Source organism: Astyanax mexicanus, chromosome 10 (genome assembly GCF_023375975.1).
Source record: "Astyanax mexicanus isolate ESR-SI-001 chromosome 10, AstMex3_surface, whole genome shotgun sequence".
Lineage (NCBI taxonomy): Eukaryota > Metazoa > Chordata > Actinopteri > Characiformes > Acestrorhamphidae > Astyanax > Astyanax mexicanus.
The window spans coordinates 39,164,339-39,186,256 of record NC_064417.1 but is presented as its reverse complement, the minus strand read 5'-3'; the positions used below and the strand labels follow the sequence as shown (position 1 = coordinate 39,186,256).

General features: G+C 39.6%; 1 protein-coding gene and 1 long non-coding RNA gene across 3 annotated transcripts in view; one reads left to right on the top strand and one right to left on the bottom strand.

Annotated features, from left to right (window-relative positions):
* Positions 1-21,918, top strand: part of LOC111195792 (uncharacterized) — a 29,907-nt gene that overhangs the window by 5,934 nt on the left and 2,055 nt on the right. Inside the window, exon 2 of the long non-coding RNA XR_002651815.2 lies at positions 18,678-18,752. This is a non-coding gene — a long non-coding RNA (uncharacterized LOC111195792). The remainder of the gene's footprint in view (positions 1-18,677; positions 18,753-21,918) is intronic.
* glra1 (glycine receptor, alpha 1) overlaps positions 5,482-21,918 on the bottom strand; it is an 80,964-nt gene continuing 64,527 nt past the window's right edge. For both annotated transcript variants that reach the window (XM_007246433.4, XM_007246434.4), the window contains one exon: positions 5,482-6,068. In XM_007246433.4, coding sequence (XP_007246495.1) covers positions 5,781-6,068 — 288 coding nt within the window. In that variant the 3' untranslated portion in view covers positions 5,482-5,780. The remainder of the gene's footprint in view (positions 6,069-21,918) is intronic.

Genomic DNA, 21,918 nt, shown 5'->3' with positions numbered 1-21,918 from the left:
TACCCTGGATACCGTGGCTCTTGATACATCACAAAGACTTGCTGTCTTGGTCACAAATGCGCCAGCAAGACGTGCACCAACAATTTATTCTCTTTTGAACTCTGTTGTGTACATTGCAATATTTTGAGCAAAACTGTGCTCTTACCCTGCTAATTGAACCTTTACACTCTGCTCTTACTGGTGCAATGTGCAATTAATGAAGATTGTCCACCAGACTGCTCCAATTTATCCATGAATACTCACACACTAAAAAAGTTTTATTGTCCAACCCCTGTACCTTTCAGTGACTATGACATAGAACGTTGATTTATTCTGTTCTGTTGATTTTCCGATAAGAGATAGCAGTGCTCTGTTGTGAGATTTATACTATTGATTGTTATATATGCTATGACTGTTTTCCTGAAATTTTACAAAAAAAAAACAACAACCAAAAAAAATTATATGCTTATAGAATTACAATATATTTCTATAGCTCTGTTTTGTGAAACATATCGTATCAGTTCTAGGTTCTTACCAATACACTGCAGTGTTGTGCACTGTATTTACTAATATCCAGGGACATGGACTAACAACGTAAAACAAACAATATGAATAATGTGAACAATCAAACAAACAAAAAAACCCAGTTCCTTTGAGACCCTTTCCTGACGGTGTATGAACACCGCTCAGGGAGCTTATTTGGTTTGGACGGTTTTAATCTTTCATGATTACAGAAATCCTTGAGTTTAGTGACAGAAAACAATCTTCCAACTCCCACAACCTTAAACAATTCTCAAAAACAGTTTGGAGATTATTTTTTTTGTTTGTTCAGAAAACCTTTAATAGTAGAATTAGCTTTAGCATAATGACATATTTCAATAAATATTTAATTATATACAGATACAGCAGAAATGGTACATTCCGTTTTTTTCTTCAAATTGCTCACATTTCTGTACAAGCCAAAAATATCTGCCATTGTATTTAATATTCATGCAAAATATTCCATGTTTCAGATTTAGAAATGAAAAAAAGAGAAAGGATTTGCTAAAGAAGTTTTCACTGTTTGGAAGTGCACTCTTGGATTATGATAATTTGCAACTGAAGAGGTGCACTTTGTGCCAAATACACAATATAGAAGCAAGAAAATCCAAAATCAAAAAATTAAGGCCATACCAGCTTGTGCAAAAAACAAAACCTCCACAGTTTTATGTTACAGAGGTCACATGAAACGGCCATGCCCATGGTCACTCTCAGTGATCGCTTTGTTTCTTGGATAGTTAACAACAAAATCAAAGATGAAGACGTTAAAAAACATCAAATCATACAGTAAAGAAGTAAAGGAAACCAATCATATCATGCCTTGTAAATCGAACACAATGCAAACTTTTTCGCTGATATTTGCATGAACGTTTTGCCTCGTAAAAGGTTCAGGTGTTTCGCATTGCACTGTCCTCTTCCCCGGTCAGTATTAGAGTTCTGTGAACTCGGAGTGTGCCGAGATCCTCAATCTCTATACTGTAGCTAGTGCTGAGGGATGGTGGGGTTCCGGCTGTGGCCATACACACACACACACACACACACACAGAGGACAAGACAGCAGCATGGGGACGTTGGTTGGCTCTAAGCAGCGTTCATCTTCAGGGGGAATTTGTGAAACAGCAACACTGAACTGAGCATCACTTTTTCTCAGATTTGCTTCACAGCCGACATTTAATGGTCAGTAAACTTATAAAGCAATACTGCAAATTTCCAGTGTACAGAATACATCTGGTGCCTTTATCAAGAGTTCAAATGGAACATCTCCTTTCACAAGAATAAATGATTGAGAGAATACACTGAATGAGGGAAATGATCGTGATCTGTAATATAATATAATTTAAGTTGGTGTCAAGATCGAAATTTACATCGCTTAAATAATATTTCAGCTGCCAGTGTTCAGGTTAAGCATGAATTTCTATTTGCAGTAATTATTTTAATAATGCTTGTTTTATGTTGCGTTTTTACATACAGCATTAAAATGTGCACAATAATTTTATTAATTAAAAAATATATATATTTTTCCCAATGGACTGATTTCAATCTGCAGTTTGATAGGGCAGAATTGCACAGTTCAGACTATTTCAAATTACTATTAGAATTGCAATGGTATGACATTTTCACAGTATGATAATTGCTTCAAACAATATTTATATTTAATATTATCTGTTTTTATGGCCCTAAAAGGAATGAAATGGGATGTTTTTTGGTAATTGGACTATTACTCTGCATTAATGTAATAGCAAAGTAGTGGGTTCAGGTGTGTTGAGGTGGAACTCTTCAACTACTTTTTTGTCTAATAATACATTAAAAACAATGCTAAATTCCACTATAAGTGATTTAACCTCATTAAAAATGTATTATCATTAATATAGCATATGTTTTTTTTTCTAATTTTGTTTCAGATATGAGAAGCTCCTCCATTTTAGGTTTGTTTTGCATTTTGGGATAAAAGTGTTCATTGTAACCACAGAAAAAAATAGACCAGTTCTGAGTATGTATCACTGATATGTGAGTATACTCAACTTTGGCACTTTTGATTAGTACTCTACATACTTATGCAATTGGGATGATCCTTGAGATTCTGAGTGCACTACAATCCCACAATGCACTGTTTGCTAAGTGCGGACCACGCCTTATAGAAGTAGAAAAGGAGGAAGAAAAAGGGGAGGGAACTCAGGGAAATTTGGGCTGGAGTTCTGAACTGCGTGCTGAAGAAGCGTGCAGTTATATCCCCCCCTTTTTATTTAATGAGAAGTGGAAGAGTAGAAAAAGGGGGTTGTTGGGGAGGAGGTGGGTTGCGAACTTTCGTCACGAGAGATAGTTAGTTAGGGGAGGTATTTATAGGACTGTTGATTGATACGGGGTGGAGTTAGAACGTAGAGTTCGGGCGTGGTCCTTCTCCCAAACTTTTTATACTTATCATTAAATATCTAGAGAACAGCTATAGGACTTCACTAGTTCACTATATGAGCTGGATGTAAACAGAAATACACTGTAAGTCTCTTTGTTACTAAGCAACATTAACAAAATGTGAATAAATGTTGATATTTGTTTATATAAAAAGCGATAGTTACAAGCCACTGGACATCATGAATGGTCCCTCCCTATATAGCACAAAACTAATAAGGCTGCAGGGAATCCATTTCAGTCACAGTTTAGAATATCTGCTTATAATGTCCGAGTTTACTGTGCGTACATGTAGGCGGGAGCCTGAATGCGGAAAATTATTTTAATATACTATAAATCCAGTTACCACTGCAACCCTACTTCCAAAACACTAATTCTGATTCTAATTTTCCAGCCCATCATAAAGCTCAACTGCCCGGTCTGAAATGGGTAAAGGACTAAACTGTGCATTTCTCTGGCCCAAAAGGACTGCAGATTGATTACCCCACTGTAATGCAGTACACATTCATTTCAGATGGATGAACTGATATATATTTAAATGCTTGATAAATAAACGAATCTGGGCAGTAGCTGTCCCAATAATTTAAAATAGCCCTTCAAATTTAGCACAAGCCTATTTCACAGACACGCCGACCACATTTTATAGTTTACAGCTCTACGACTCACAAACCGAAAGCATAAAATATGAGCGAACTTGAGTCTCACATTAAAGGAACTTGCCAAAATATCAGCAAAGGTTTATCTCTACTGTAGTTTTTCACATTGATCTTCTTAATTCCATCATATTTATCTAGACAGCGGCACTAAAATATGAGTATTTACTTAGTATAAAGAAAATGTTACAATTTGAGAATCAGAGTCTACTGATTTTAACAAATTTTACATGAACAACAAAGACACAACTTAAAACTGTAAAGATACGAAAAGACTGCATATTTATCTCAAACAAATGCTTAACGCTTCATCAGGTACTCACTTCCAAACCTGAAAGGCAATGGCAATGTTTTAATATGATTACTCTTTGGCTCTGAAAACAAATCAAGTGGATAAACAGAACAGGATTTGGAAAGAAGAAGCAATGGATCGCTGCACAAATCTCCATAATGGTAATATATCATCATCATTCACACCGCCTCCTCCTCCATGAAAAACACACTCGTATGCTTGTGCGTATCTCAGGAATTACAAGCGAAATGTTAGAAAATGTGAACAATTGCTAAAGACTAATGAAAAATGACATGAAAAAGCCTGCTTTGCCATGCATAGTTGGGTTTTAAAAGACTGGAAAGCTCATTTGAGCTAAATAAATAAATAAATAAATAAATAAATACTATAGATATTTATGGCAATGTGAGTGCTATCGGCCACTTGTTAAACATATTTAATAACCATGTTCACCTCTTTAATGGTAAGAAATAAAATTAATTGCATATATTGTTCTTGCATAGAGAAGCCAGATGAGGATGTATTCCATCAAAGCGTGTCATCAACTAAACAGTGTTTCAATACATCGCAAATTATTAACTCTGCTTCACAATACATAGCTTGTTTTTATAGCTTTTAAAGACAGTAATAATACACATTTGGTTGTTAAATATATTTCACTGTTAAATGTAGTTCCAGGTGAATGATGGCACTGGCTGCTTATAAAAATAACACTTTTTTTTCTGAGGTTGATTCATAAACCAATAAACTTTATAGATGGGGTGGGCAATTAACACCTTCCTTACCCTAATCCCATTCCACTCGACATAAACCCTAAACCACCCCCTCCCACCCCAATATGAGTCTTTTCACAACTTTTTCAGGTTGTTAAATAGGTTTGGAAAAGTAAACACAAAAAATGAAGCTGTGAACAAAACCATAGATATTTTTCCTCCTCCCCCCACTCATCTGAGTGTACGTCTTTTATCCGATTCAGTACAGAGCAATTCCAAGAAAAAGAAACATATGTTTGGACAAAAAGAAAAAGAAAGAAAGCAGGCAAATTGTTTTTTTTTTCCCCCAGTCGACCCCAGAAGGTGAGGACAATATGCTGTTTACAGCAATATGCTGTTCATTTGGCACATGAGTAAATTACATAAGTGGAAAAAAACAAACAATAAAAAACAACACGTGTCTGAGGGACAGACAGCAGATAGAGGAACACATTGACCACAGCTTGTTATAAACAATATATTTTTAACTGGCACTCATTCAGCTTCCGTCTGTAATTTTATAATGTAATCATGACAAAAATTCATCAAGACATCGCCTTCTATTCATCAATGGCTTTTGCATTACGTATTTATGGAAGCACCGAACTGTGTAGTCATCTGTAATCTTTCCATTTCCAGTTATCTCTCTTGAAGAAACGTGAGTTTTGTTTTAAGTATATGATATATTACAGTGCTGCACGTCTCTCCTTTATATTCTATTAATGTAGTATGTCTTCAAGTTGCCAACAAGAAAAGAAAAAAGGTCGGACAAGAGCAATCCCCCCTTGGATTTCATCCGTCTTTTCAGAAGTTCAGATGTGTCTGTAAAAGTCAAGTATTTATTTAAGAGTCATTTAGATTTATTTTTTATTTTTTTTTTGTAAGTATATTGCCACATTCATATATCATGCATTTTACTGCATTGCTATTGCACAGGTCCGGATTATTCAGGAGAATAGAACAAGGGGGCGAAAAGAAAAATAAATAAATAAATAAAAAATAACATCAGTAAATACCTCTGCCAAGGACTTGCCACTTAAAAGCAAGTGGGTGCTGGGAAGAGGAAGTTGGCACTGGGGGGGATGTGGGGGATGTGGTGGTGGTTGGCGACAGCGGCGGCTTTTTCGGTCAGGGCTCGCCCTTTTAGCAAGATGTTTTTTACTGCTTGTGAACATCCTCGCTGCGAATGATCTTGTAAATGATCCAGTAGAAAATGTTAAAAATGAGGAAGACGAGGGGGAAGGCCACACGGGACACTGTGTCGATGCGCTTGGCGCGGCTGATGAACAGCTTGCGCATCTCCTCCACGGTCTTCTCGGGTGGGATGCTGGAGGTGGGGGCGTTGTTGTTGTTGCCCTTGATGGCCATACCGTCCTTGGCCTGCAGACACGCTGGGCCCATGCCGTACGCAGCGAAGCTGAAACGGCCTTCTCCTGCTTCATCCTCCTGCAACACAGACAGAAATGCGAATAAATATTTCTACACATTTTAGTATATTAACAAAAAAGTGTCACATTTGCAAAGCAGTGAATGCTATTTAAGTACTAGTACTACTGTATGTTAGTGCCCCCTTGTGGAGGATAATCAGCCTGTTATACATGAGTAAGTGTGTGGGTAGGCGAGTTTCAGCTAGGTCTGTGAGGTGCATCAAGCTTAGTCTCCAGTAGTGTGAAAAATGTCGTAATTTATTGAAATATTAATGAAAAACTAGTAGGGGTGTGACAAGATCTCAGGGCACGAGATCTCGTGAGATTAAAACATGACTATATTTCTCATCAAGCTTAAACCTGTCTCGTAGGTGAGCTCTGTGGTACAGATAAAAAGCTCAGCGCGACAGTGCTCTTACTGTCTCAAAGATTCACAGTCCTAGTAAATACTGTACGTAAATCGTACACGTGACTGTTTCATAGGCAGTTTATTAATCCCTTAGCTCTGCACTGTATTTAAAAAAAAATGTTCTGTCTCTGTTTGCACTTCAAGCTAAGTCTTAATATGACGGGTTATGGTTAGCATAGTTAAATTACAAGAAATTGAGGAGAAAATAACAGAAACCATAGGCTTAATATGACTGGTTGTTGTTTGCACTATATAAGACCTAGAAAAGTTTTATTTTTATTTTTTAATTCCTATTTCTATTTCCTATAGAATCAATGTGTGATGTCTGTTAAGTTTGCGTTATATGATTTGGTAAAATAAAATTCTAGTTTTCAAGCTTTTTTTAATTTTTAATTTTTGATGTTTTCTTTAAAATTTTATTTTAAAATCTCGTCTCGTTCTCGTGAACCCATTATCGTGTCTCGTCTCGTGATATTAGTGTCTCGTCACGACCCTAAAAACTAGTATCAGTACATCTCTAGTATTAATAAACCTATTACTGGTAAAGTGTGGCTATTTGGCCACTGATAGATAACTCTTGGATATATTTATTGAGCTACACATACAGAAATAGTGTGGAATGCATGTGTTGCATATGTGTAATGCAACATGCCAGACTTCTGGGTGTGGAGTTGTATAGGTTCCTAATGGTGTCCTTTTGATAATCAATCCCAGACAGTTTCAATTCTGTTGGTGTAACCAATTTATTTGACAGTGAATGTAGATGCAGCCTCTATACATCTGCAGCATAATTAATCAGAAACCTGCCTCTTCACAACACCCTCTACTCTGAATGTTCAGGGACCAATTTTCAGTTTCTGTGTGCCGGTTAGCCTTAAACACAATAGAAAGAGCAGCACTTTATGTCCTTTTATTGACCTGTTCAATCCTGTTGGGCTGATCTATGGGCCAGATCTATCATGTCATGAGACTTTATTCAGATTATGGGAATTAATTATTGACATAGCAGCTCGGCAAGAGCGCAGGGTGCAGTCAGAGGTTACAGTTTTTCAGGTGAGTTAATGGAATGACCTCACTGCTTTCACCCACATTTAAGACTGAGCAGTTTCAACACTTTGTTAATGAATGCAGAATCAAAGCAGCCCCAAGATTAATTACAATGGAGTGTGCATCGATATTTCAGCATAATCATACACACGCAAGCTGAAACCCAAAGCAGGGCACTTATCTTTGTAGAAAGCCTGCTTTCAGAATACTGAGGCAAATTAATCTAAGGTTTGTTGATATATATATATATATATATATATATATATATATATATACACACACACACACACACTACCGTTCAAAAGTTTGGGGTCACATTGAAACGTCCTTATTTTTGAAGGAAAAGCACTGTACTTTTCAATGAAGATAACTTTAAACTAGTCCTAACTTTAAACAAATACATTCTGTACATTGCTAATGTGGTAAATGACTATTCTAGCTGCAAATGTCTGGTTTTGGTGCAATATCTACATAGGTGTATAGAGGCCCATTTCCAGCAACTATCACTCCAGTGTTCTAATGGTACAATGTGTTTGCTCATTGGCTCAGAAGGCTAATTGATGATTAGAAAACCCTTGTGCAATCATGTTCACACACCTGAAAACAGTCTAGCTCATTACAGAAGCTACAAAACTGACCTTCCTTTGAGCAGATTGAGTTTCTGGAGCATCACATTTGTGGGGTCAATTAAATGCTCAAAATGGCCAGAAAAAGAGAACTTTCATCTGAAACTCGACAGTCTATTCTTGTTCTTAGAAATGAAGGCTATTCCATGCGAGAAATTGCTAAGAAATTGAAGATTTCCTACAACGGTGTGTACTACTCCCTTCAGAGGACAGCACAAACAGGCTCTAACCAGAGTAGAAAAAGAAGTGGGAGGCCACGTTGCACAACTAAGCAAGAAGATAAGTACATTAGAGTCTCTAGTTTGAGAAACAGACGCCTCACAGGTCCCCAACTGGCATCTTCATTAAATAGTACCTGCAAAACACCAGTGTAAAAAACAACTACAGTGAAGAGGCAGCTGCGGGATTTTGGGCTTCAGGGCAGAGTGGCAAAGAAAAAGCCATATCTGAGACTGGCTAATAAAAGAAAAAGATTAAGATGGGCAAAAGAACACAGACATTGGACAGAGGAAGACTGGAAAAAAGTGTTGTGGACAGATGAATCCAAGTTTGAGGTGTTTGGATCACAAAGAAGAACGTTTGTGAGACGCAAAACAAATGAAACTAGAAAAGGCAAAGTTCGTGAACGAACTTTAAGTTGGCTTGTCAAATAGTTACTAAGTTGTGTAGAGTGGTGTGGAGTGTGTGGGGTGTGGAGTGGGTTGTGGAGTGTGTTTGGTGTGGTGTGTTTGGAATGTGGGGTGGAGTGTGGTGTATGTGTGGTGGAGTGTGGGCTGAGTTGTGTGTATTAGGTGTGGAGTGTGTGTGTTGTGGAGTGTGTGTGGTGTGGGGTTTGTGTGGTGTGGAGTGTGTGTGGTGTGGGGTATGTGTGGTTTGAAGTGTGTGTGGTGTGGGGTATGTGTGGTTTGAAGTGTGTGTGGTGTGGGGTATGTGTGGTTTGAAGTGTGTGTGGTGTGGGGTTTGTGTGGTGTGGAGCGTGTGTGGTGTGGGGTATGTGTGGTTTGAAGTGTGTGTGGTGTGGGGTATGTGTGATGTGGAGTGTGTGTGGTGTGGGGTGTGAAGTGTCTGTGGTATGTGTGTGGTGGAGTGTGTGTGGTGTGGGGTATGTGAGCTGTGGAGTGTGTGTGTGGTTGAAAGTGTGTGTGGTGTTGGGTATGAAGTGTGTGTGGGGTGGAGTGTGTGTGGTGTGGGCTATGTGAGCTGTGGAGTGTGTGTGGTTTAAAGTGTGTGTGGTGTGGGGTTTGTGTGGTGTGGGGTATGTGTGGTTTGAAGTGTGTGTGGTATGTGTGGTTTGAAGTGTGTGTGGTGTGGGGTTTGTGTGGTTTGAAGTGTGTGTGGTGTGGGGTTTGTGTGGTGTGGAGTGTGTGTGGTGTGGGGTATGTGTGGTTTGAAGTGTGTGTGGTGTGGGGTATGTGTGGTTTGAAGTGTGTGTGGTGTGGGGTATGTGTGGTTTGAAGTGTGTGTGGTGTGGGGTTTGTGTGGTGTGAAGTGTGTGTGGTGTGGGGTTTGTGTGGTGTGGAGTGTGTGTGGTGTGGGGTATGTGTGGTTTGAAGTGTGTGTGGTGTGGGGTATGTGTGCTGTGGAGTGTGTGTGTTGTGGGGTGTGAAGTGTGTGTGGTATGTGTGTGGTGGAGTGTGTGTGGTGTGGGGTATGTGAGCTGTGGAGTGTGTGTGGTGTGGGGTGTGAAGTGTGTGTGGTATGTGTGTGGTTTAAAGTGTGTGTGGTGTGGGGTATGAAGTGTGTGTGTGGTGGAGTGTGTGTGGTGTGGGCTATGTGAGCTGTGGAGTGTGTGTGGTTTAAAGTGTGTGTGGTGTGGGGTTTGTGTGGTGTGGAGTGTGTGTGGTGTGGGGTATGTGTGGTTTGAAGTGTGTGTGGTGTGGGGTATGTGTGGTTTGAAGTGTGTGTGGTGTGGGGTGTGTGTGGTGTGGGGTTTGTGTGGTGTGGAGTGTGTGTGGTGTGGGGTATGTGTGGTTTGAAGTGTGTGGTGTGGGGTATGTGTGGTTTGAAGTGTGTGTGGTGTGGGGTATGTGTGGTTTGAAGTGTGTGTGGTGTGGGGTATGTGTGGTTTGAAGTGTGTGTGGTGTGGGGTTTGTGTGGTTTGAAGTGTGTGTGGTGTGGGGTTTGTGTGGTGTGGAGTGTGTGTGGTGTGGGGTATGTGTGGTTTGAAGTGTGTGTGGTGTGGGGTATGTGTGGTTTGAAGTGTGTGTGGTGTGGGGTTTGTGTGGTTTGAAGTGTGTGTGGTGTGGGGTTTGTGTGGTGTGGAGTGTGTGTGGTGTGGGGTATGTGTGGTTTGAAGTGTGTGACGTGTGGGGTATGTGTGCTGTGGAGTGTGTGTGGTGTGGGGTGTGAAGTGTGTGTGGTATGTGTGGGGTGGAGTGTGTGTGGTGTGGGGTATGTGAGCTGTGGAGTTTGTGTGTGGTTTAAAGTGTGTGTGGTGTGGGGTATGAAGTGTGTGTGGGGTGGAGTGTGTGTGGTGTGGGCTATGTGAGCTGTGGAGTGTGTGTGGTTTAAAGTGTGTGTGGTGTGGGGTTTGTGTGGTGTGGAGTGTGTGTGTGGTGTGGGTTATGTGTGGTTTGAAGCGTGTGTGGTGTGGGGTATGTGTGGTTTGAAGTGTGTGTGTGTGGTGTGGGGTATGTGTGGTTTGAAGTGTGTGTGTAGTTAGTGTGTGTGTGGTGTGGGGTGTGTGTGTGGTGTGGGGTGTGTGTGTGGTGTGGGTTATGTGTGGTTTGAAGCGTGTGTGGTGTGGGGTATGTGTGGTTTGAAGTGTGTGTGTGTGGTGTGGGGTATGTGTGGTTTGAAGTGTGTGTGTAGTTAGTGTGTGTGTGTGGTGTGGGGTGTGTGTGTGGTGTGGGTTATGTGTGGTTTGAAGCGTGTGTGGTGTGGGGTATGTGTGGTTTGAAGTGTGTGTGTGTGGTGTGGGGTATGTGTGGTTTGAAGTGTGTGTGTAGTTAGTGTGTGTGTGTGGTGTGGGGTGTGTGTGTGGTGTGGGGTATGTGTGGTTTGAAGTGTGTGTGGTGTGGGGTATGTGTGGTTTGAAGTGTGTGTGGTGTGGGGTATGTGTGGTTTGAAGTGTGTGTGGTGTGGGGTTTGTGTGGGGTGTGGGGTATGTGTGGTGTGTGGTGTATGTGTGTAGTGTGGTATTGGTTCTGGTGTGGGTTGTGTTCAGCAGTCTCTTCTCCATACAGATACAGTACTGAGGAGCAGGGCAGAGAGGGGGGCCGTGCGCAGGATCGGCTGGTGTGTGTGAGATGGCCAACATTCCGCCCATTCATTCCTATGGGGAAAGTTCGTACGATAATTTTACGAAAACCGTAAATCGTATCGGTGAGATCAGCATATCGTCTGAAACGTCTCTGCAAGTTCTGTATGTCTTGTGAATTTCGTGGTTCTAGCTTGAAAATTGTGACTTTTAGAGCAGTTTGAAAAAAGTGTGAATGGAAGTCTATGGGGAAAAAAGTGACTTTGACGGAACCGTGCTAGAACCCTGGTTCTCCGATCGCTTAGAAAAGCACAAGCACACTCCACGGCTATGGGTTCTACCATCCTGTGAAGTTTGGTGGTTCTAGCTCGAAAACTGTAGGAGGAGTAGCGTTGAGAAATTTTAGCGTAGAATAATAATAATAATAATAATAATAAGAAGAATAAGAAGAACAGTAAGTTGGCTTTGACAAGCCAACTTAAAGATGCTGGAAGAATGCCTGACGCCATCTGTTAAGCATGGTGGAGGTAATGTGATGGTCTGGGGTTGCTTTGGTGCTGGTAAGGTGGGAGATTTGTACAGGGTAAAAGGGATTCTGAATAAGGAAGGCTATCACTCCATTTTGCAACGCCATGCCATACCCAGTGGACAGCGCCTGATCGGAGCCAATTTCGTCCTACAACAGGACAATGACCCTAAACACACCTCCAAATTGTGCAAGAACTATTCACAGCAGAAGCAGGCAGCTGCTTTTCTATTGGTAATGGAGTGGCCAGCGCAGTCACCAGATCTGAACCCCATTGAGCTGTTGTGGGAGCAGCTTGACCGTATGGTACGCCAGAAGTGCCCATCCAACCAATCCAACTTGTGGGAGCTGCTTCTAGAAGCGTGGGGTGCAATTTCTCCAGCTTACCTCAACAAATTAACAGCTAGAATGCCAAATGTGTGCAATGCTGTAATTGCTGCAAATGGAGGATTCTTTGATGAAAGCAAAGTTTGATGTAAAAACAATGTTATTTCAAATACAAATCATTATTTCTAACCTTGTCAATGTCTTGACTCTATTTTCTATTCATTTCACAACGTATGGTGGTGAATAAGTGTGACTTTTCATGGAAAACACAAAATTGTTTGAGTGACCCCAAACTTTTGAACGGTAGTGTATATATATATATATATATATATATATATATATATATATATATATATATATATATATATATATAAATATATATATATATATATAAATATATATATATATATATATATATATATATATATAAATAAACAAATTGCATCTAATTATGCATATGCTTATGTAGCATATCATTAACTCTTATTCTAATTAAAATAAGTGCAATGGAGAAAACTATTTTGTGAAATATTTGTAAAAAATAAATAAATAAATAATAAAATCTCTTCAAATAAAAGTGCTTCTCAATTGCAATTTACATTTGTAGTTCTTACCATTTATGTGAAGAGCAAGCCATTGTTTCCTTTACATTTAATTAGTTTTTTTTTTTTTTTTTTTTTTTTTTACAAATAGTAAGCAGCCCCCTTCAACCTTACAGCAGCTTAAACATGTTGCAAATGTACAATCTCGATTATCCCATTTTGAATATTGCATTAAAACAATAATGCAATTAACTGAATTAATTCGATTAACTTCCCAGCCCTACAAAGCACAGTTGAGCACATAACACTACTGTCTCTTCACTGGCAAAAAACTCTACATAACAGAAATGGAGCTATAAAACAAGCTGATTCCAATTTATTTACACCCATTACAGGTTAAACACAGTGACTGCTTTTGGAGAATTTAGAAGTGAGTTTATAAAGGCTTAAAGCTATAAGTAGGCTGACAAAAAGAACAGGCTCTCTATAAGATAATTAATTAAAAAACAATGGCAACAATGGCTGAGCTGTTGCAGAGATGTAATCCAACTAATAATCCAACTAATAAAATATGAGTTCATCATATTTCCCCAACAACCCCACTATTACAGGTAATTCAGCATGATTTATTCTACAGGCTAAATAACAGGGTTATAAACAGGCTTGTATAATAGCAGCTTATATTTTTTCACACCAACAACAAGTCACAAAACCATTATTTAAACATAATTTACACAAACATGTTTTTTGCCACCTTCTACGTATAACATCATCAGGGAAGGTCAGTTAACACAAGGTTCATTGTTCAGCATCATTTGTCAGGCTAGGTATTAGTTTACACAGTTTACTACCTTACTAGCTGTTTTTGACCGGAAAGATGTCTTTCTCAGTGTAAATTTTAAGTAAACATGGGATCCACTATGGTATTCTATGGTATCAACATTGCCTTAATTTATTGTAGTATAGTCAACCAGCTGGCGAGTGCACTGTGGAATCAAGCAGTGGTTGCACTAATTTTGCCAAGCTGCTACAAAATGTATGCAACTGCACTACATAAAAAAGTGCACCTTTACTCATTCAAATTTAATTCACTTATTTAACTGATTTTTCCTCTGTTCAATTCATTAAACGTACAGAATCAGGCTATAGCTACATTTAATTGTAATCTACCATGGACATTTCTGGAAACTGGTCGTTGGTGTTCATCCCCTTAATGTAGGAGATGTCAATTTTAACAGAAAGACACTATTCAAACCCAGAACCTTTACACAGTGTGCTCGCTGACTTCCATGGCACCATTTTACAAGATTTTTTTGCTGTTACTGGGTTACTTTTAGTCTTCTGTTCTGAGCTTGTTGGCATCTCCATCACAGTGCAGTGTCCTCAGTGCAGTCTGCATGAGTAGCTCTAGCTCCACTAAAGTGACTGTTAATTACAGATGCACTGCGGTCATATATTGCCGTTTTATTAAGGCACATTATGTGAAATGTAGATGCAGCGGGGGGAGAGGAGGCTCCTGTACAGTGAGGGTGCAGCCATTTTATTTTAGCAGGGCTCCATTTTTAGACACTTCATCCTCCTTCTGTCCTTGTCTTTTTGCCACCCCATTTATAACTGTTCATGTGTGCGGGGGTAACTGGAAGAGCGCACTCGGACGTGTTTTGTGCGCATTTCTATCAGTGTAAATGAAAGAAGTGCCTCCCCCACTTTATCGCCCTTCAGTTTAGTACACAGCACCCTTTGTAACGTGGGGTGTTGTGACCTTGGCGCGTCCTTCAGTAGCGTACCCACTTGCCATTTGTAAGTATTACGGATGCTCCACTTTATTCTTGCTGCCATATGATTAATGTGGTGGCGTGGGGACGTGACGTGGCGCTGCAAAGAGGAGCAAGTGCTGCGAGGCTGCGGCTCTGCGTCATCCCCCCCGCCATCCCCCGTTCCCCCGCCACCCCCTTTCCCCCGCCCCGGCCTGATTCATTACCTCCCTCTCTAATTAAAGCGCTGCCATTACTGCACGCCACAGCGTGCCAGGCGCTCTCCCGTGCCTCGCTGGCTGACGAAAGGAAAGAAACGACAGGGCGAAACAGAGAAATGCGTCCTCAAGACTTTTCTAGAAAAAAAAAAAGAAAAAGTCCCCCAGCTGGCCATCAGAATGCAGCTCACTCCAGCGTTTCATCGGCATGGCGACATACCTCTCGGCTCTTTCATCCATCAAGGCTTTTTGCTCGCGACTGATGCATCCACAGCCTCCGCTCAGCCCATGTGATTAATGTCACATATTAAACGGCTTACAGTGTGACGGCTCGTCTCAGCTTTTATCTCTCACATACCAAATCTTTTTGCATACAATACTGGGTGCAGATGCTCCCCTATTGAAACAGCTTGTTTCTTGAATGTCACCTTTTAACATTATCGGCACTGAGGCCAGGAATGATGCATTACGTGTTTTTCGTTTATCTCAATACCCTCGGCCTGTATTCCATTACAATGCCTTACATTTACATAACATTGCTTGCCTTTGAGATCTCCATCAGGTATTAGGTGACTCCAAGTATGATCAAAAAAAGTTCACAACCAAGCAAAGCAAGTAATGAGGGAATATGTATGTGTGCAGTGTTTCTTCTAAGCTTAGGATTAGTGCTGCTATATATATATATATATATATATGTAAGGCAGGAAGTGTGGGAGAGAGCCAGCAGGGAGACATGTTAAATGGCATGTTTAAGTGCATTTTTTATTTGCCCACATTAAATGAACTAAAGTGTTTAGCATTATCTATGACTTTTGCTATCAGTTAAGTTTCCTACCTCTCCTGCTTGCTTGCTATCACTTGTCTTTGAGATCAAGATTAGCTATTATGATGCACCTTTTTGAAGAAATATAATGCCCTAAAATGAGTCAAGCTGTGAGGTTGCTAAATTTTACTGTTCCTCTGCTGACACAACAGGCAAGCAGGACTGACTACAGCACACCGCCAGTAGTTGTTAATGAAGTAGTGTTCTTTCTGATTAATTTTATTGACGTATTGGGTTCTGGAATGGTTGGCCTATTTCTTAAGAGTAAGATATTTCAACCACTATCCCATGTAACTCTTTGTTAGGGGAAGGGTGATGCTGAAAAACAAACGGTAGGGGTCCAAATGAAAAATGGGATCAGGCCCAAGTCCATGCTCAACAAAACCATCCCACTCAATCCTACTCTTCATTCCCCATTCTTCTTCCCTCCACTAAAACTACACAATTCTTGCTCTCACTGGCAGTAAGTAAAGCTACTTCAAACATGAGCACAAACCCACCTATCAACACAGCACATGCCAAAGTGCTCTAACTGAAACAGCACTGCCGTTCACAGCACAATCCCTAACAGTGGCTTAGTTATCTCTCTCACTTTCTGCTTATTTACATAGATAATCCTTGCCCTTATCTGCCATGTTCACGGTTGGAAAGGTGCATGTCTGTTGCGAGAGGGGAGACGGTCTCTTGCGAGAGATCCACCTGAGCAGCAATCAGCCTTAACGAGCTGATTAATCTTTATCAATAAGCTACTCCCTAATCCGCTCCTGCTGTTTTTTAGACAGCACTACGGCATCTGCAGGCAAGAGGTCGGTTCCAGTGTGTATTAATACACAAAACCTAGTAGCTAAAGCAGACAGGGCAGAACGCATGCTAATATAGTCCTTAAAAGGTATATCTACTCTCAATATCAGCGGGTCTCCCATCCTAGCTGAACATTTAAAAAAGCACATTAAAAGGTTGATAATGAGTCAGGTTTAGTATGCTTAGGAAAGGCAGCACAGAGCCAGTCAGGCTTTCTATTCCCCTGTCAACGACAGGCGACCAATAGGAATGGAAAGATTTGCAAGTTGCCACCTAACACTATACAATAGAGGAAAAAAAACATCATAAACTGAGGCAGATACATCAAAGCTGTACAACTTAAAACCTCCTGGGGAGCATTATGCAGGGTTAGGACAGAAAAAATATTATTTATTAACATTAAATGGAGAATTAGTTATCTTTAAACTGTCCACATGGTTTGACTCATTGTCATCTATAAAATGGACAAAATTCAGGCTCCTGGAGGGTTGCTACTGCTGATTTTTTAGGGACGCACCAAATATTTGGCAACCAAAAATATTCAGCCAACGTTCTACACTCATATGTGCTTTGAGTAGAAATACTGAAGTACATGTCTAAGTAAAGCTGCACTGCTTAAGTAAATTATTATTAGAATAGTACTGCTGAGGTAAATGTATCAGTCAAATATTCCATTTTGTTAGATTTCAGCAAAATAAAAAAAGAAATTGTGCATCCCTACTAATTCTCTAGCTTTGTGATGTAGAAAAGCTAATCTATTTCCAAGTGTCCTTCAGTCTCAGAAAGCACACAAGTTAATCTGCTTGGGTTAGAGGTCTGTGTTCCCACAGGCCCTATGGAAGTCCCACTATAATATCTTGCAGCGCTGGGCAGATTTTAAGTGTGGTGCAGGAAAGATATTGCTAACTGGCCCAGTGCAAGCGCAAACTGGACAACACAATAAAGAGAAATTAATTCACAGCGTAAATAAAATCATATCTGCAGTAATTAGCATTAATAAATACTATACATGGACAGCGAGCACATATTTAATAGCTACAAAACAAACAATCATGTGAAACAACATGTAAATTGGATTCTTGCAGGCTTAGCCTTTTTTTCTAACCTATTCAAGAGCAGCTTAACAATATAATTAAACACACAATATACCCATAATTTCCACATTGTCAGCTAAAAAATAAGAAGACTATCTGATGTCCTGGACTGCAGAAAGGAGCACTGAAAAACCCTGCCATTGTGGTGGCAGGCAAAAGTGGGACAAATGGTACAGATTTTCTGCTAAAGCAGGAGAGAGCTCAGTCTTCTATTTTGAGGTTACCTCACAAACTAATGCAGGTTCAGGCAAGTGTGACGATGTGTGCAGTTTGCACAATGCTAATTGGTATAAAGGCTCGTTCATACCAACTCCAGACACGCTATAGGGTGGGCGGCCAAAGCGATGTAATTGTGGATGAAGGGTAGAGGATACATATCATTTTAAACATTTAACACACTCATCTTTGTTGATCAATTGCTTTCTAACAAGCTCCATTGTGTTTTGACTATGTGAGACGAGCGTATTTGTACAGATTATACAAAATAGTGCTATTATCATAATCAGAGAAAAGTATAAAATGAAAATGAGAATATTATCCCAAAAAATATATTTCGTTTTTGCAGGTCATGTAAAAGTAGTGTCAAATTACAAGGGAAGGTAGCACAAGAGATATGAACATTGAGCAATGCAGGCAGTTTGGCACTATGGTATTTGGATGGTAATGATGGGGACTGGTGGATTTTCTATGTAAATAAGAATTGTCTGTGCAAACAGACAAGTGACTCTTACAGAACCCACATTTATATTTAATACAAGACACCCCACATGCATATCTTACAGGTCAGTGCAGTGTTCTTCAGCTGTCAGGGATCATGTTTCTTGTCTCTTTTGGCATGTCTGTGTGAGGACTCATTTGAAAAAGAGATCTGGAGCTTTCTGTAATTTCACTGCATTTGTAGTTTACTGATGAAATAAAATTTATTTTAGTTGCATTTTTGCAGGTTTTGCACAAGTTATTAATTTGTGATGTTTTTTTTGTTCATTAAACAAAAAAATGAAACCAAATGGGAAACAGTACATGTAAACATTGATAAGGTTAAAGAGGGTGGATTGTGTTTTTATTTAGTTCTAATTGTGCTCAGCCTAGTGCTGTGTAGTCAAGATAATCTCACCTAGTGGGCAAAAACTGCTCCTCTGTAGGTAAATATTCACTGCAATGCAGAGATTGTCAATTATAATTACTCTCACTCTGGAGGAACATGTCACACTAACCAGTCTTTCACTAGAATGAATAACCCCCCTTTTCTCTTTCCTTTCTAGACGCCCTCTGCACCACCGGGCACTGGTCTCCATGCTGTCCAGTAGGGGGAATCCTGCTTCTGCTTCTCCGAGGCGGTAAGAGGCAGAGGGGGGTCAGTAAGCCCGTGTGCAGATGCTGGGGAATTGTTTTATTGTGGAGTGCGGGGCAGTGACAGTGCTGGGCGGCTGAGTGATGGCCCCTGCGAGGCAGGATAGAGGGTCAGAGCCCAGCGGTGGATCACCATGGCCATGGTGCTTCATTAGCCAGGGTGGTGATATTGCAGCAGCCCTGCTGCTACCACTCAGCCTGCTAAACATTGATCAGCCCTCTGCGTCCCACTGGAGCACTGCGATACTATACTCAGAACACACACGGCCATTTTCTCCTCCACTGCTGAGCTGAGGAGAGCAGTGCTGTACAAGAGCTGCACAAGGAATTAATTGTAATCGTGGTCACTAAAAGGTAACAATTTCAATACTGCGCTGAAAAACATAAAATTAAAAGTATGAACAGTCCACAGCCTGTGATTCTTAAAAAAAACACAACCCAAAACTAGAGGTTATTAGAAAATACTGATATGTCGAAGTATAGGGATTTTTGATTGCAATGGAATACTAATACAATTTTCAAAAACAGTATTAATTTATTCTTGATTAGTTTACACGTAAATATGGGCGGCATACAGTGGTCTATTTTGTGTTGTGTTTAAAACACACCCACTAGATAGCAGTGTTGCACTCTGTCATTAGATCTTGACTGCATAAAAAGTAAACCTTTCGTTTACTCACTTTGCTTACTGTATTACAATATATTGGGAAATAATAAATTGTAACCTCTGTATTGTGATTCATATTGTATGGCCAAGTTCTTGCCAATACACAGCCCTACCTAAAGCAGTAACTTTGTTATTTATAGTAAATTCTGGGGCCAGGGGCTGATTTTGCATTCATATTATTTAGTATTGTAATGTTTTTAGATATAGAATAAAGGGGAATGATTGGTTAATTTTTAAACAAATCAATTTGTGTATTGTTTACAAATTGGCTGCACTGCGTTTTGCAGGACGTGCTTCATTGCAGTTTATAACATAAAATTATGATGCATATCATTTTTTTCCTAAACCAAATATTTAGTGTTTTTTTTTATTAACACAATACATAAAATATCATATATCTCATGGAATTTTGGCCTCACAATCAAAAATCCTATCAGCTCGATGAGTGAACTGTTTATCCATTATTAAATTTTTGTGCATATTTTCATGTTTAATTATCATGACACTTCTTATACAGAATACAGAAACATAATGTTCCAGCAGTAGATCATTGTAGGCAGGATAAGGTGGGATCCATCGAGATTAGACTGGATAGTGATACACAGTGTCACAGAAAGGCACGCAGACTACAATGACAATGAAATTATATGTAAATATATGAGAGCAGACTGGTATGTTGCTGACCCTGATACACCGTGACATCAGAAGGCATTTAGAGGTGGAGAGATGGAAGGCCATTGTTCTGGATTTTGCTTAATTTGACAAGGACATTAACTAACAAGATAAAAAAGGTGAATTTTGATTTCCGTTACTTTGAGTCGCTACAAGTTAATTACATTCATAATTCCCCTTTTTATATTTATAGCCTATAATGCTTATCCCTTTGTTGTCACTAAAAGGTCTTCATAAAATGTTGCTAGGAGTTACTTTTTACACTAAAATGTAAAGAAATAGAAAAAGAAAATAGGCCAAAACTTTAATTCTGAACTTTTTTGTTTTAATAAAAACTTTTTCTTTATCACTTTGTGAACACATCGTTAATATGCTGTGCTGGTGCCTCTTTACTTGTCCCATTCTGTTGTACCACATGCCTGAACAGCCAAAATGCAGACTAATGTTTTAATTTCCCATCACATTTCTAGTGATATCATCTGGAATCCCAATAACTTATTCATGAGGTTGTGTTCCAGAGCGGACAGGGCGAATTGGGGCATTCATGCCAGACTGTTGGATTTGCAGGCAGTGCTGTTTGCAGTGGGCTGCTGAATGGCAGAGGGTGCTATCAGCGTGAACTGTGTACTTTTCTCTGGGCTGGATTTACCTGGAGAGAGCTGGGGGAAGAGGACACTAATCTTTCTGCACCTATTGGGCTGCGGATTACAACAATGGGATTCAGGATTTATTTTGAGCTTTTTTCCCCCCCATAACTGTGGGAATAACTGTAAACCCACCTCCTCTGGAAACACCCGCCACAGCCAGGCACACTGAAGTGAGAGCTTATGGAATAGTTATGTTTCAATTTCTCACCTCTTTTCTGTTCAGACTCATTTCAGTTAAAGAAACATAACAGTCAAAATTCAAGAAACACAATCTTCACTGGTTCAGAGGTGGTGAACACAACAACACTAGAACTGAAAAGGAATATTTTCTCCTTAAATCCACCCATTCCAAAGTATGAACACAAATCACACCTCTAAAAATGGTTGAGTGAATGATCTAATTAAGCGACACACATACTCAAAGTAAACTGCTACTAAAAAATGTTGGTAGTAAATCCACTATGTAGTGCTGCCTGTCATTATGAGCTCCCCTTTTATCAGTCACTACCTGTGTTACAGCTGACCAGTACTAAATATGTTTTTTCTCTTATATTATATTATATTATTTTATTATTTTTCTTAAGAAGTTTCATCCAAAGCTTTATTTAGTCAGCTCTAAAGGTGATAAAAATGTAGTTTAGTTATATATGGTCTGTCACTTGGTAACACACGTTGTAACTTCAGTTTAGCTTAGCTTAGTTTCTTGGTGTAAAGGTTTTCGAAGCACTGCATGTATCTATAATAGTATTTGGTCTGGTGTGATAATAGGCCCCATCCTGACAAAAAAATTTAGTCATCTGACCAACATTCAACCTAAAATTAACGTCTATTGGGATTGGTGGCCAGCTGGGGCAGTTTTTTTTTTTTTTTTTATTCTGTTATCGATGTCTACTGTATGATTTTTAACATTATCCTGTATCTACAAGCCCTTCTGTACATTTCTGTATACAAAAGGTCCTAGACCAAAGGACGATCCTGTTCTCAGATAAGCAGAAGCTGAAGTACCATCCGTTTAACATGCTTGTGAGATATTTTCATTTCAAATTGAACAGCTCCTTCAGCTCCTTATCCCGGCACTCTATGTCTAAGCATGGCTTAAAGCTAATGTTATGAAATTTTGTGCTCCTCGCAGAATCTCTATAGAGCACAGACACTCCACAGGCACTG